The sequence below is a fragment of the Helianthus annuus genome, chromosome 9 (genome assembly GCF_002127325.2).
Source record: "Helianthus annuus cultivar XRQ/B chromosome 9, HanXRQr2.0-SUNRISE, whole genome shotgun sequence".
NCBI classification, from domain to species: domain Eukaryota; kingdom Viridiplantae; phylum Streptophyta; class Magnoliopsida; order Asterales; family Asteraceae; genus Helianthus; species Helianthus annuus.
Window position 1 is genome coordinate 185,954,299 of NC_035441.2, and position 14,332 is coordinate 185,968,630.

General features: G+C 35.7%; 2 protein-coding genes across 2 annotated transcripts; one reads left to right on the forward strand and one right to left on the reverse strand.

The window, feature by feature from the left end:
• The first annotated feature begins 1,703 nt into the window (after positions 1-1,703).
• On the forward strand, positions 1,704-5,008 carry LOC110880170 (nuclear pore complex protein NUP35). Its single transcript, XM_022128750.2, has 3 exons — positions 1,704-2,471; positions 2,758-2,869; positions 4,559-5,008. The coding sequence occupies exons 1-3, from the start codon at positions 1,828-1,830 to the stop codon at positions 4,847-4,849; spliced, it is 1,047 nt and encodes a 348-aa protein (XP_021984442.1). The 5' UTR covers positions 1,704-1,827; the 3' UTR covers positions 4,850-5,008.
• A 3,666-nt stretch (positions 5,009-8,674) lies between these two features.
• Positions 8,675-10,299, reverse strand: LOC110880169 (GATA transcription factor 12). The gene is made up of 2 exons (XM_022128749.2): positions 9,949-10,299; positions 8,675-9,585 (listed from the first exon to the last, which is right to left on the reverse strand). Exons 1-2 carry the CDS (start codon positions 10,219-10,221, stop codon positions 8,911-8,913), a joined length of 948 nt encoding a protein of 315 aa, XP_021984441.1. The 5' UTR covers positions 10,222-10,299; the 3' UTR covers positions 8,675-8,910.
• Positions 10,300-14,332: the final 4,033 nt, after the last annotated feature.

The window sequence follows — 14,332 nt, forward strand, 5'->3', positions numbered from 1 at the left end:
TTATCATAATCATATCACATATTTATCGTTTTACATACTGGAAACTTACTAAACATTATAAATACGTTTAACTATAAACTCGACTCGTAACATAATCCGATATATACAATACTATTTTAAAATTTACAAAACTTATTAAACGATTTCCCGATTGCAACAAAAAATTAACTATTCTATACATATTTATCGTTTTACAAAGTGGAAACCTATGAAACATAATAAATACGTTTAACTACAAACTCGTAACATAATGCGATATATAGAACACTATTTTAAAATTTTCAAATTTATTAAACGGTTTCCCGATTGCAACAAAAAATTAACTTTTCTATACATATTTATCGTTTTACAAAGAGGAAACTTATTAAACATAATAAATACGTTTAACTACAAACTCCTAACAAAATCCGATATATACAACAAACGGTTTCGCGATTTCAAAAAAAATTAACCTTTCTTGCTATACGAGCCGTATAACATTATACGGCCCGTATACAGATTTCAAAACTAAAAACCCTTGTCCAACCTTCGAAACAATATGCAAGCATGTATACGACCCGTATATAATATCCGGCCCGTATACATATAAAAACAAAAAAACATTCCACTCATTAAATTCTGTGCATGAACATTCTATACGGCCCGTATAATTATATACGGCCCGTATACAAATTGGGATGTGAAAATAAGATTATAGGGGTGTGGAAATAGAACAGCCCTAAAAAAATAAACCATATGTAATGTTATAGATGTAACTTTTATAACCTCTTCTTGTCATTACCTATCTATATTAAAATTTGAAGACAATATCAAGGGATTAACAAATGGTATCGGGTACTGTATTAGTACCAAATTTACCAAATCGGGTATATTTTCGGTACCGAATTGGTACCGACTTTTGACATTTTCGGTATCGGTTTGGTACCGGTATTCACCGGTTTTTATCCTCAAATACCAATACCGTACCAGTACCGACCGGTACCGAACCGTACCGTACCGTACCGTGCCAGGTATATTCGGTACCGTACCCACTTTTAGGGATTTTTGGTAACGGTATTTTCTGTACCGGTTGGTACCGAGCTCATCAAATCCTGTAACAACTTATGAACGCAAGTAATTGCACCGTTTAGATTACTTTTCATACACAACCCAATGAATAGTAACATCGTGAAGGGGATGAGCAAATGGTATCGGGTACAGGTGCTGGTATCAAATTTACCAAACCGGGTATATTTTCAGTACCGAATGGTACCAAATTTTGACATTTTCGGTATCGGTTCGGCATCGGTATTCACCGGTTTTTACCTTCAAATACCATACCGTATGGTACCGAGCATTTTCGGTACCGGTACCTAATTTAGATGATTTTCCGGATTGGTACTTTTGGTGCCGTTATCTGTACCGAGCTCACCATATTTTAACGTGTTAGTACCGTAATAAATAAATTGAAAACAACCGAATTTTCAACGTGTAGGACGTGTGGGTCCTATTATTATATATTAGATTATTTAAAATCGCTTTTTTATTTGTGTTTTGATATTCGGTATCTAATTGCTATTGCCGACACACATTTGACATACATCAGGTCCCCACGGCGACGCACGGACGGAAAATCAACTAGTTAAACTAAACTAAACAAATAAAAAATCTTTAACGGTAACACAACACACACAAAACGAATATAATATTCCAATAATTTTTCATCCAAAAATTCAAAACCCTCGTAGTATGAATCAATTCTCCCACGACCCACCCACCATCACCATCTAGGGTTTTGTTTTCTTTTTCATTCCAACAACCAGAGGATCAAACTATCAACCAAACAAAATGAGCTCAACCATTCACAGAACCCCCAAATCAACCGGCCGTCAATCCTTATTCTTCAACGATTTAGCCACCCCTGTTTCCAACCGTCGATCCGGATCCGCTAAGTTCACCACCCCTGGTCAAGCCGCCGCCGTTTCCGCCCTATGGCGCGAAAACTTCGCCACCTCAGACCTCCCTCCACCCCCCATGTTCACCCTCGAAGACCGCTCCGATTTCTCACCCGAATCCGGTATCCAAGACTACCCCCTCGGATCCCCTGTTGATCATAATAATTCAAACCCTAGAACTCCCGCCAAAACCCCATCAAGCAAGCTGTTTTCCACAAGCCCTGGTAATAATAATAAGTCCCCACATTCTAATTCGAACCCTAGCTCAAGTTCCTATGTGGGTTTCGGAAACCAGCAGTTGCAGAGTGTGCAGAGTCCGGTTGTGAGTTCGAGTTGGTGGTCTGCGGGTGGGTGTGAGGATAAGGGGAAGGGGTTGAATTCGGGTGGTTCGGGTTCGCCGGTCGATGGGGTTGTGCAGCGTCAGCAAGGGGGTTTGCTGACACTGCCTCCGCCTCGGGAGGTTGCGCGACCGGATGTGAAGCGGAATTCGGTGCCGGTGGGTGTGGTTGATGAGGAAGAATGGGTTACTGTTTATGGGTATTTTTCTCAACTTGTTTGTGTTGTTGGTTTCTATATCTATTGTCATTCGTGTTTAGGTTTTGTTTGATGGTTATAGATTAGGTGGTGAAGTTAGTTCTATAGTTATATTTGCTATGAACATGGTTTTGGGATTGATCTATCTATACTTGCATTGACAATATTTCATTTCGGTTAACACATGGTTAAACACATGTGTCGCTTGATGAATGGACGCTGATAATTCGTCTTTTTTCTCCTTACATCTACAATCTTATATCGTTTTCTATTTACTATGCATTTGCAGGTTTTCACCTGCGGATACAAATTTAGTTCTTCGGGAGTTTGAAAAATGTGGTGTAATTCTGAAGCATGTCTTGGGTCCAAGAGATTCTAACTGGATGCACATTCTTTATCAGGTTATTCTGCATTCTTTAGTAGCAAAGTTCAGCTTGTTGCTAGGCATTCTTGTTTCTAGTTCCAGTTTATTCATATTTATAAGCATTCTACATTTCTACCTCTTCTATTTGGCTAGCAAATGTGGTACTCTTGGTGAATTACTATATTTGTTGTTTGTGGGGTACATTGTTGACCCTTTTGGTGAATAATGTTGGATTGTTGGGTAAAGCTAAGCAACTTTAAACATTTTAGCAGTTTAGTTCAGTAACTTAATTTGATGTTGTTACATCCTATGCAGTTAATATCGGTGATATATCGGTTATATCGGTCATATCGGTTCCTTAGTAAAATATCAGTGTCAAATATCGGTGTCAAATATCGGTACTGATATTATCGGCGATATTGACCGATATTTGACCGATATAACCGATATATCACCGATATTTAACCGATATATCACCGATATTTGACCGATATAACCGATATATCACTGAATTATTGGTGTTAAATTGCTATATATATAAATTCTGCATTATATTTAAATTACCGATATCTCACCGAGATAACCTATATTTCAAATATCGGTCCTTGACCGATATCCGATATTTTATCGCATTAACTGCATAGGTTACATCTCTTAACTTCTTTTACCTGTTGAAATTGACAATTTGGATGCGTATGTTGAACGAGTTTGTATATCGGCTAAAGTTGGATAGAACAAACCAACTGTCATGTTTCATCCATAGTAGCTTATAGGTCGAAGGTCGCTACAGGGTATGTAGCGATAAATAGCGGGATTTCAGTTTCTTTTAAATATAAATGGCAATTAAATATTGCTATAAACTAGCTGGATTTAGGTTTTTGTTAAATATACATGTAAAATAGCGTATATACCAGGGTATTTTGATATAATATACGTATGAAATTCAAAAAAAAAAAAAAATCTAGTGTATCGCTATTCATAAAATAGTGCCTGCTATATATCGCTATTCGCTATGTAGCATATAGGTACCTTATTACTATTTGTCACTATTCGCCATTAACGACTATGGTTTCATCATACAAACAGGTTAATGTTAGATAGGACTGCCTACTTTGAAGTTTCTACATTTTAGTGGTTTAGTCCCTTAACTTTATTGTAGTAGTTTTGTTCTTACTTCTTATATAAGGTTAATGGACTAAACCACTAAATTGTTGAAACTTGATTTTATCCAACATTAACCCTCCATTATATGCCTGTGGGGATAGGTTGGAGTTTGGACATTAGGCTAACAAAAGCACACAAGTAAAAGTGAAAGTAGTGTAAACTTAACCTGGTTTCTTTTATATATCTATTGTAGTGTTTGCTAGGTTTAACTACTAGTCAAATATCTAAATTACTTGTTCATAGTAACGACGTGAAATAATCTTTTAAGCCGATATCTATTGTATGAACATTTAGTAATGATCTCGGTAGTGAACAATTGGAAAATTTTAGATTAGGGTTTCGGTGAGAAGCATTCAGGGTCCGCTGGAAATTCGTTGTACAAGATAGTTTCAGGATATTAAATTATCTACGGGGATCATATTAATGAAGACGCTATAATCAGCAAATGCAAAAACACCAGTAGATTTGTTGTGATTTAAGATATTAAATTATCTATGGGAATCAAGTTAACACTTTCCGAAACATTGATTCGTTAATTGTTGTTATTATCCTCATTCTACAGAGTCGATTCGATGCTCAGAAGGCTCTCAGCAAGAACGGGATGCAACTAAACGGAGCCTTAATAATCGGAGTGAAACCCGTTGATCCAATGCAACGTCAATCTCTTAGTGACAGGCTCCATAATCAAGGATTCATGCCCATACCACCATCCTCCACCACCAGAAAACCCGACCCAATTGCTTTCAACGCATCTACTTGGGCCCCCAATCAAAGCCCACATTCCGGTGGAACCATGGCCTCCCCCGCAAAATCAATGGTCTCCAAAATTGTAGATTTGATGTTCGGCTTGTAACCAATTGTCAGAGGCTTAGTGAAGCCGACAAGGCGAAAATTATAATGTTGTCCAATTAAATTTTGATATTATATGTGACGCGTTCGATGTTGTTTTTAATGTTGGAATTTGTCAAAGAGATTATTATTATAAAATGTGTATTGGATGTGAGATTGAATATGTCCTCCTGGGCACATGACAATGTTTTTGGGTAGGCAAAAAAACATTAGGTGTTAGGCAAGCACTAAGTATTAGGCATATGTGCCAAACTCAGGTTTCCTATGCTTTTGACCATGTTACTTTCATTACACATTTAGTTGACTCCACCGACATGTCGATTTTGACTTTTGAATGACTATGCTTGTATAAACTTTTGACTCAAGAACCCGATTTTATAAATGGAAAGGTGGTTTAATCTCGGGAGTTCTCGCGTCATTGTGTTTTCTAATTGCTTTTATATGTTCTTGTAATCTTGCGCTTTGCTAGTTTTTTGTTTATCATGAAAGTTTGTTGCCGTTGAAAAATATAAATAAATAGTTTTTATAATTAATTACATGGTTAGTATTAGTGGTTTATCTATGTTGTAGAATTAATTACACATTGTTACTATCTATAATGTACTAATGGTGAAATCATTTTGTAAAAGTTAGTACTAATGGTGTAATTGTCAAAAAATATGTATGAAAATCGTAAAATAGATAAATCATAAATGCTAAATATGTAATTAATCCTATTTTTTAATGTAATTTTTGCGGCCGTTGAAAAAAATAAATAAATGAAATATCTAATATGTTGACACACCTACTCTATAAGTTTTTTCAATGTATAATATATTAACAAATAAAAAATAATATTAATGAAAACAAACTATTGAGCAAATCAAGTTGTTTGATATACGTTTAATTTTTTACATACTACATAGGGCAATAAATATTTTTATTATTTTGAAATGATCTATACAATTTATAAAATCTATGCAATAATCTCTCCCAACAACTTCAACAAGATCATCTTTTCTTTCTGTTCATGATGTTGCTCTTCATCTTTCATGTACCCATTTAATCATGAAGTGATAATTTATTTTAGAGTAAATTACTTTTTGAGTCTCTATTTTTTAGTAATTTTAACTATTTGAATTCAAAATCAAAAAAGTTTAATGCCCTGAGTCCCTAATCGCTCATCTTTTAACGTTTTGAGTCTAATTTTTTAACGCTTGTACTTTGATTTTGGACTCAAGTGGTTAAAACCATTAAAACACATGGACTCAAAACTTTATAAAATGAGCAGTTAGAGACTCGGAGCATTAAACTTTTTATTTTGGACGCAAGTGGTAAAAGATGAGCGTTTATGGGATTATTCTTGCATTTCTTTACATAAATGTTATGTATCAAACATCCCATTTTGATATTTTTGGAGTGGCTTGTGATGATTATAACGGTCAATGGAAAATAATGGCATTCAAACGGGAAAGTATGGAACTTCAAGTACCCATTGCTTGTTGTATTGTGTTGAGAGAATAATATCACTAGTAGTAACATGGAAGACAAATAGCTATGGTTGAATGAGTGGATCTAATTTTTCTTTTTTTCTTTTTTTTTTATTTCTCTATTCACGTACCTCAATTATTGTACCATGTGCTTGTTCACATGCACGTATGCCCCCCCACCCCCACCACTCTCACTCCCTTGTCATGTGTACATACACTTTGTACTTTCAAGTACTTTAATTTATTATTTCTTAACAATAACAATTCTATTCCTCTCATGCTCAAACAAATCAGGGATTGAAAGTTTAAAACCTTCCATAGACCACACTTGTTATAAACCATGGTCTCAAAAGTTGTTGAGCGCTCTCTTTGAAAGTACTCAGTCTAGGCGGAGAGTACCCTGGGAGTACTCGCCCTAGAAGAAAAGTACACGGGCCTCGGAAGCCTACCTGGTAGCGAGTATTCGGAGAGTACTCGGCCTCCGAGACCTTGTTTTACAACCAAGATTATAACCGGTTTCAAAATTGTCACTGTGTACTCTTCAAGTTGATGATTGAACGCGAGCATTTGATGTTGTGACGAACAACTGTGTTAAATCGGTCCTAATGAGGATATGATAAGAAGTCGGATCAAAGAATTAAAAGAAAAATGAAACCTTTAAGTAAGACTTGAATTTCATCATTACACATTCGCTTAAAATCAAAGTATTAATTCATTTATTAATTGAAATACTTGTAGAATACTTATATAGGAACCTAACCGACACTTATTTAACGTGTGAAATCATAATCATGGAACTATATATTTTAATTATTTATACATCACTATATATTTTAGACGCGATTGACTACCTAGGGTGGAAGAGATCTTCAAACACATGAAGAGTGGTAAACTATTTACATAGTCAATCACTTAATGCCGTGTCAACTCCCTATTTTGCACTCAATCACTAGGGGTGCTTCATCCAAACAATTTTTTCTTTTAAAAAAATAAATAAATGTTTGATTTGTTGAAATGGAGTGGGCCCCACCATTAACCCTCTTTCTCTCCTCTCACTCAATTTGGTAACTACGCACCGGTCTCTCTTTTTTTGAGTTTACCGCATACATTCGGTGTCGGCGACAGTGTGCCCGCACGGCAACCCAACACCCCGCAACATTCCCACAATTAGCCATTTTACATATATACTTTATGTTCGTGGATTACTATAAATATTTTAAAATCTAGAAACACAATCCACCTTTTTTAATTTATATTTGGTATGTTTTTCAGGAAACTACGTTTTTTTCATGTGGCTACTTTATTTTCTTAAAAAGCGAGTTACGTGTCTACATTTGAATATATTTTGATAACACCCGAATATAAAATGAATATATGTGAAATATATATAATAGCTAGTAACATTTTGGTTTAGTTTCATCAAAATGTTTATTCTCACTAAAGTGGTACGGATTCAAACCACATAAAATAAAATAAGTATGATGTGCATTTTACGAGTAGATGTTTAGGTTACGTCTTGTACAATCAAGATGGACTTCAGAGACGCCTACATGGCCATTTAGAGGTTGCGGGAAACACCACGCCTCTCCCCGTGAAGGTGATGACGGGGAGACCCACGAGTGTAACACACAACCTAAGTGGTATGTGCTGCCTTAAAAATATGGATATAATAAATTAAAAAATTATATTGAATGCAACATAAATGTGTGTTGGATGAAGGGTAGTAATGTAATTTAGGTAAATTGCAAGCAAAGTCTTGGAAAATGAAATGATAACAGACAAGACTTTGATATAAAAGTTTGAGCGGTTGCATGTGCTATTGAGTGCAAAGTATGGACCATAGCGCTTACGTTAGTGCACCCATTTGCATTTTTCAACGCCATATTTTATTACCATCATGTTTATTAAACAATCATCTAATCATTTAACTAACCATACCTAATAAAATCAACAATTATATTTAACCTTTGTAGCTATTATGACAACTTGAATAAGGTACTTTTTAACAATTTCTGAATCGGTAAGTGTGTTAAGAGTCTATATAATATTTAACTATTTAGATAAATGTCTGATCAATTCAGAAAAAAAGTTTTCACGATTCAAACTCAATATAATCCTTAACCATTCAGAGGTAAATTTCTGAACCATTCAGACATTTGGTGGAGAAATAAACAGTCTGAATCATTAAGTGATTAACTAGTAAAATGTCTGAACCATTAAAAGTCCTTAAAAGCTGAAACAAACAGCCATAAGGATACGGATTCAAGTTATGTATTAGTAAGAAAAGTGTAATTTAGAAGTAGAGATGAAAAGTCTATGAATTAACGTTGAGAAACACAACAAAAAATAGATAAAACCGAACCAACAATTAGTGAATTTGATTACAAAGGTTACAAAATTCTACAATGAATTGATCATGTTATATGTTTTTTTTTTCTCTTTTGCGTTCTAAATGAAACAAATTTAATCCTCAGTAAAAACTAGTTTTATACCCGTCTGGACCAGAACGAGAGAATAAAGAAAAAGCTACTGAATTGACTCTTCTTGGAAGATTGATCAATGATCAACTAATCTCAAAGCTAAAATCATGACCCGATTAGATCATGTGAATGTAGTTCGGCCCGATTTGGCGATGGATCAAGTAATCATCGGTTCCATTACAACCGTCAAAACTCGAGCCATGATTAATTAACTGTTGCTGTTGGGTTCGGAGCTCCATTTGCCGTCGGAGTTCCATGACCTTCCGGTGCGAGTTAGAGTGTTTCGCGGGTACAAATGTCGGGCTAGCAGCGGGTCGGTACTCGGGCACTAACCGACCCGACTTGTAACGAACCCCACACGCGTTACATAACGTTTTCGGGCCCATTGGGCCTCTTCGCCACTGTGGAGTCTTATCCGACCCGCAATGCAAACATCTCCTAACCGAATTCTCTAACCCGTCTGACTTTCTACACGGCGTCGTTTTGGGATCGGTTGTTGAGGATGATGATTTGAGAAGGAGAAGACGTGACGACCAATCGCAGGGAGCAGCGCGTGAACGTTTGCTACGAACTTTTCCAGGGACTAACACGTCATTTTGAAAAATTGGTGAGCTAATTCTGTTACAACCTGCGTTTTTCTGTTGGAATACCGGTGTGGTGCCGGAAGATGACGTGTCGGTGGCCGGAACTTTATTTCCGGCGGAGATTAGCTGCAGATTATGTAAGTCATCGCTCGAGAATGATTCTTCAGTGATTCCCGATAGCCATTCTAGCTCAGCCAAATCATCATACTGCGTAATTCGACATCAAAACGATGATTAGCGATACTATAGGGATTAAAAGTGTAATATGATAGTGTATATTATGCGTTAAAAGAGGACAAAAATGTAATTTTACATAATTTTAATATAACGCTTAAAATATATGTTACAATATTTAATATATATTGTTGACTTTTAAACTGTTATAATTTTTTCACACGTTAATATTTTTTAAAGAAATTACACTAAAAACGAGAATTTTACTATTTTAAATTTAATTATGGTATTGCTACACTTATTTTTAATTTAAAAAAAAATGTTATGTGATTACACGTGTATATGTTTCCCGTCGTATCTGGCGGACACCCTTCTAGTATGTTAATATGTACATACCGGAACGCAAAGTTCACCGCCGGCAAGGCTGTAGGAGTTGATATTGCTGGATAACTGAACATCGCTGCCGGAAACTGAAGAGTTGGAACTGGAAAAATCATTAGAATTGGAATTGGAAGTGAACGTGTCGTAAAAAGCTTCATTCATGACGACATCTTCTTCGTTAGGGAAGTCAAGGAGCAAGTCGTCAACGGTGAACTGATTACCTCCGGTGATAAAATCGTTTTGTTGCTGTTCAAAGTAGCATTCTCCGGCGCCGAAGTAGCTTCCCATTGGTTTTTGTTTTGGTTTCTGATATTATTGTATTTGTTTGAGAGATGAAAAGTGGTGTAGGTGTGGGGAGGTATTTGAGGAGTGAGGGAGGAGGGGGTAAAGTGTAACATTTGAAAACCAAAAATAAAAAAATAATAATAAAAAAATAAAAAATAAATAAAACTAGATTCTAATGTCTCTAACTCACTTCCTACTTCTGTAAAGTTGCTTCCTATTCCTGTAATTTCTTCTTCCTTCACTTTGAAATACTATTAATGCTTTTTTCCTTTTCCTTTTTCTTTTTCTCTTTTTCTTTTATATTTCACATGGTTTTCCTTTCTTATTTTGTATTTTTATTTGTGTTTTACTTTAACTAACACCGCCATTTCCATTTGTTTATTATATTACCTAAATGCACAGAAATGGGCTGGTTAGTAGTTTCATATTTTAAGCAAAGTTGTCAAATTGGTGAAAATGGGTTAATTAGTAATAATAATAATAATAAAATAATAATATTTTTAAAATATGTTTAAGAATGAAAATAGGATGGGTGGTATAGGATAAAGAAAATGCCAAAAGCATCTCTCCACCAATGGTTCTGGTCCACCGGGTTAGCTGTAATTGCGCTAATTTTCTTCTCGTAACACCAATTTACATTCTCTATTGTCAACATTCTAACGCGTTACAACTTATAAATATCTTCATAAATAAATAAATAGAATTAATATTCTTTAGGTGTGTGATGAAAAACCGTCGGTAAGTATACCCCACATGAACATAGTCATGTACGTATAAAATGTCTAATCTGCACCAATTTGTTTGCTTTTACCTTTTTGAAGTGAGTGATTTTGAAAACTATAAGAAAGATTGATTAACAACTTGTAGAATGACAATATGGTTAACATTAAAACACTTATGTAGATATCATTGGCGTATATATACACTTCCAACTTCGAAGGGATGATCGATTAAACATACATGAGTAGGGATGTAAACAATGCACAGAGATTTGAGAACTACTCAGGATCAGATTGATAAAAAGCTCAAACGAGTTGAACTTAAGCAAGCCTGAGCCTGAGCTCAATCCTAAACTATGACCATTTTAGCATCAAGCTCGAGTTTTACATACAAAGATCGTTTAGGCTCTTTATGCTCGCGAGCCTAAGCGAGCCCAAACATAATTTTAAATTATTTATATATAAAAAATATAACTATTCTAACATTGGCGAGTTGAGCTCGAACCGAGCTTTGGCTCATTTAAGCTATATTGAATCGAACTTGATCCGAGCTCATAACTCATTTGAGATTGTTTTCAAATTTCCTCGAGCCAAGATAATCTTTGGGTTTTACTCGCGAGCTGAGACCGATCTCAAAATAATACATTTGAACCGAGCCGAATTCAAGCTTGAGCTTCAGAAAAACATGACCAGCGGAGCTCCAGTACTGGAAGGCTTGGGCTCGACGAGTCGGCTCGGCTCGGCTCATTTACACCCTAACATGAGTACATAGATTTATTAATACGTGACTAATATTCGCATAACATATGTTTATAAATTATATGTACTATCATCATATGCAAACGATAATACATCAGTAAAAGTTGATACGTAACTAATTGTTGTTAAATACAAAGTTATTCTAACACAATAATGTGTATAACGCCGTAAGTAATTATTTACCAATTTAACCTAAAGATAAAAGAAAAAGAATTTAAGGAAAAAAAATTAATAATTGGATCACTAGAAGTTTGTGTCTTGGGAATCGTGTGTTTGTTTAATGTGGGAAATGTCGACTCATTAAAAAAATAATTGTATTGTAATCGTGACCGTTTGGTTGAGTTGAGCTGTACGCGTCGTGGTGTAACGTGAACATGCATATTATAAATTATAAAAATCCGATGTTATTGAATACATATATATGGCGTATGTTGGAAGGATTCAAGTGACTTTGACCGTCTTGAACGTCAAAGCATTGTGATTAATTTGCTCTTTAACAAATTGGGTTAGCAAAAAAATGTTATTTCAATTTCCGTAAGCTACACGATCTCAAATGCAATCATACTTAGGTCAAATGTCTAGAATTTGTGAAGTGGATTATCAGTTATATTACTATAATTTATAGCACTTGAAGAAACACCAAACTATTCTGGTGATTAGTTTGTGATTTGTGCCTTGACAAATAAGGTTAATCTTCTTTGTCTTGTATAAGTTGTGGTGATGATCCTGCTAAACACTAAACACAATGTTAAGGTCGTAACGAGGAGGGGAATATGAGGTTTTCCTCGTAACCACCATTGGGCGTGAGAATAGGTATATGTTTTGAGGATAATAGTGTGTGATTAAAGTGAGAGAGCAAGAGAGCGATCCTTAAACTTGGAAGTGAAGTTCACTATTTATAGCCGAGGTTGTTTGATGAGGAGATGGGCTGATGGGCGGGCCTTGGGTCTGTATTCGACAACAAGGAATATCCATTCTATCTTCTCTGCCACGACCGTTGGTGCTTCTAGGCGAGATGATAGTTGGCGCACGCTGAATGGATCCATGTGTCCTGTCCGTTGTCCTTGTTGTCTGGTCTGTCATCAGCGGCTAAGTGGAGATCATGGAGCAGTTGTCGGCGCACGCTGATTGGTGTCACGTGTGCGTCCTTATGTACGTTTTTGTCTCCTGTACGATTGTTTATCGTGCAGCATGATTGGATACAGCATGTTGGACACTCATTGGTCCACTGATCTGCCACTTGTACCTTTGGTACTCGTCTTAGGTTATCCTGCGCTTCCTTCCTCTGCCCGACCCCCGGGAATATCCCGTGTAGCCGGCGCAAGGTCCAGGAAATGAGGGTTTCCATTCAAGGAGCTAAGTGTCAAATCTTGTCTTGTGTTAACCCTGACCTCGCGCGCGACCTAGGTTACACCTGATTATCCGGAGCGAGGTTGGGAAGGCTCCTAGATTACTAAATTAGTATAGTAAGAGTATGGTCTCGCGCGCGACTTGAATAGTCAGCGCAGAATTGGAGACCATACCCTTCAGCACTATATGGTAAAGCTATCTTAAAAAGTCTCTTACATCTAAGGGGGACACAAAAATACAATGGGCTAGGCGTTAGGTCGATGCCCAAGTGGTTAATGAGGACGATTGTAAATTCCGCAAAATATAACACATTGCCGAGGAAAAAATACACTACGAAGAAAAAAAAAACACACAATACCAAATAAAAAAACACAATGATCTAAACAAAAATTCTAAAATCCGCAAGCTAAAAATTTAAAAGCGAAAACCTAAAATCTAAGATCATAGAGTTTAACTAGAGGGTTCCAATATCGCTAAAAGGAGTTCAATTAGAGTTCATTTGATACTCTTTCAATAACTTCCTATTTTTAGGAGATTATGTATTTTAACTTTTTTCCAAACACTATATGTTATTAAGTTAGATTGTATTGCATGTAACTCTATTGAGGCTTTATATGAAAAAAAAGGTGTTGCCACGTGGGCGTCATGTAGACACATTTTTTTTAACTTTTCACACCCTTAACGTGTTTTGTGTAGGGCTTTATTGATGTTCAATATGAAATGTGAAATTGGGTTGAGATGACTCCAAATGATTAGTTTATATATTAATCAATACTATGAGAAGTTAAAAATACTTGCCCCATGCCCACGACTCTAGCTAAGCTCCCACCCTGTATCCTCTCTAGCTCCCCTTCATTGAGGTTTTCGCGCCCCACACTCTGCTGAGGTGGCATGATTGGCATCCCAACGACACCCACAACACAGAGCTTTACATGGGAAATCACACACTCTTTATTCAATAATGGTGCATGCCATTGTAAATATTATAAACCTAGTAAAAACCCGAACTAATGTCTCCATCTGATATTATCTCGTATCTAAAGTATAAACATAGTTTCATTTGAATGTAAATTTGTACAATAGTAATCAAGTTTCTTTACTGTTTTATTAAAGTCACTTGAGTATTTTAATCACTCTAAAGTCACTCACCTTATAGTATGTGTTCTAATCACATCTTTTTTTATAATTTTTGAAAAATAATAAAAATTAAGTGAAACAAGTACAAAAATATATGAATCTTGGCTACTATTAGTAATTTTTTTAGTTTTACTTAATTTTAACAATTA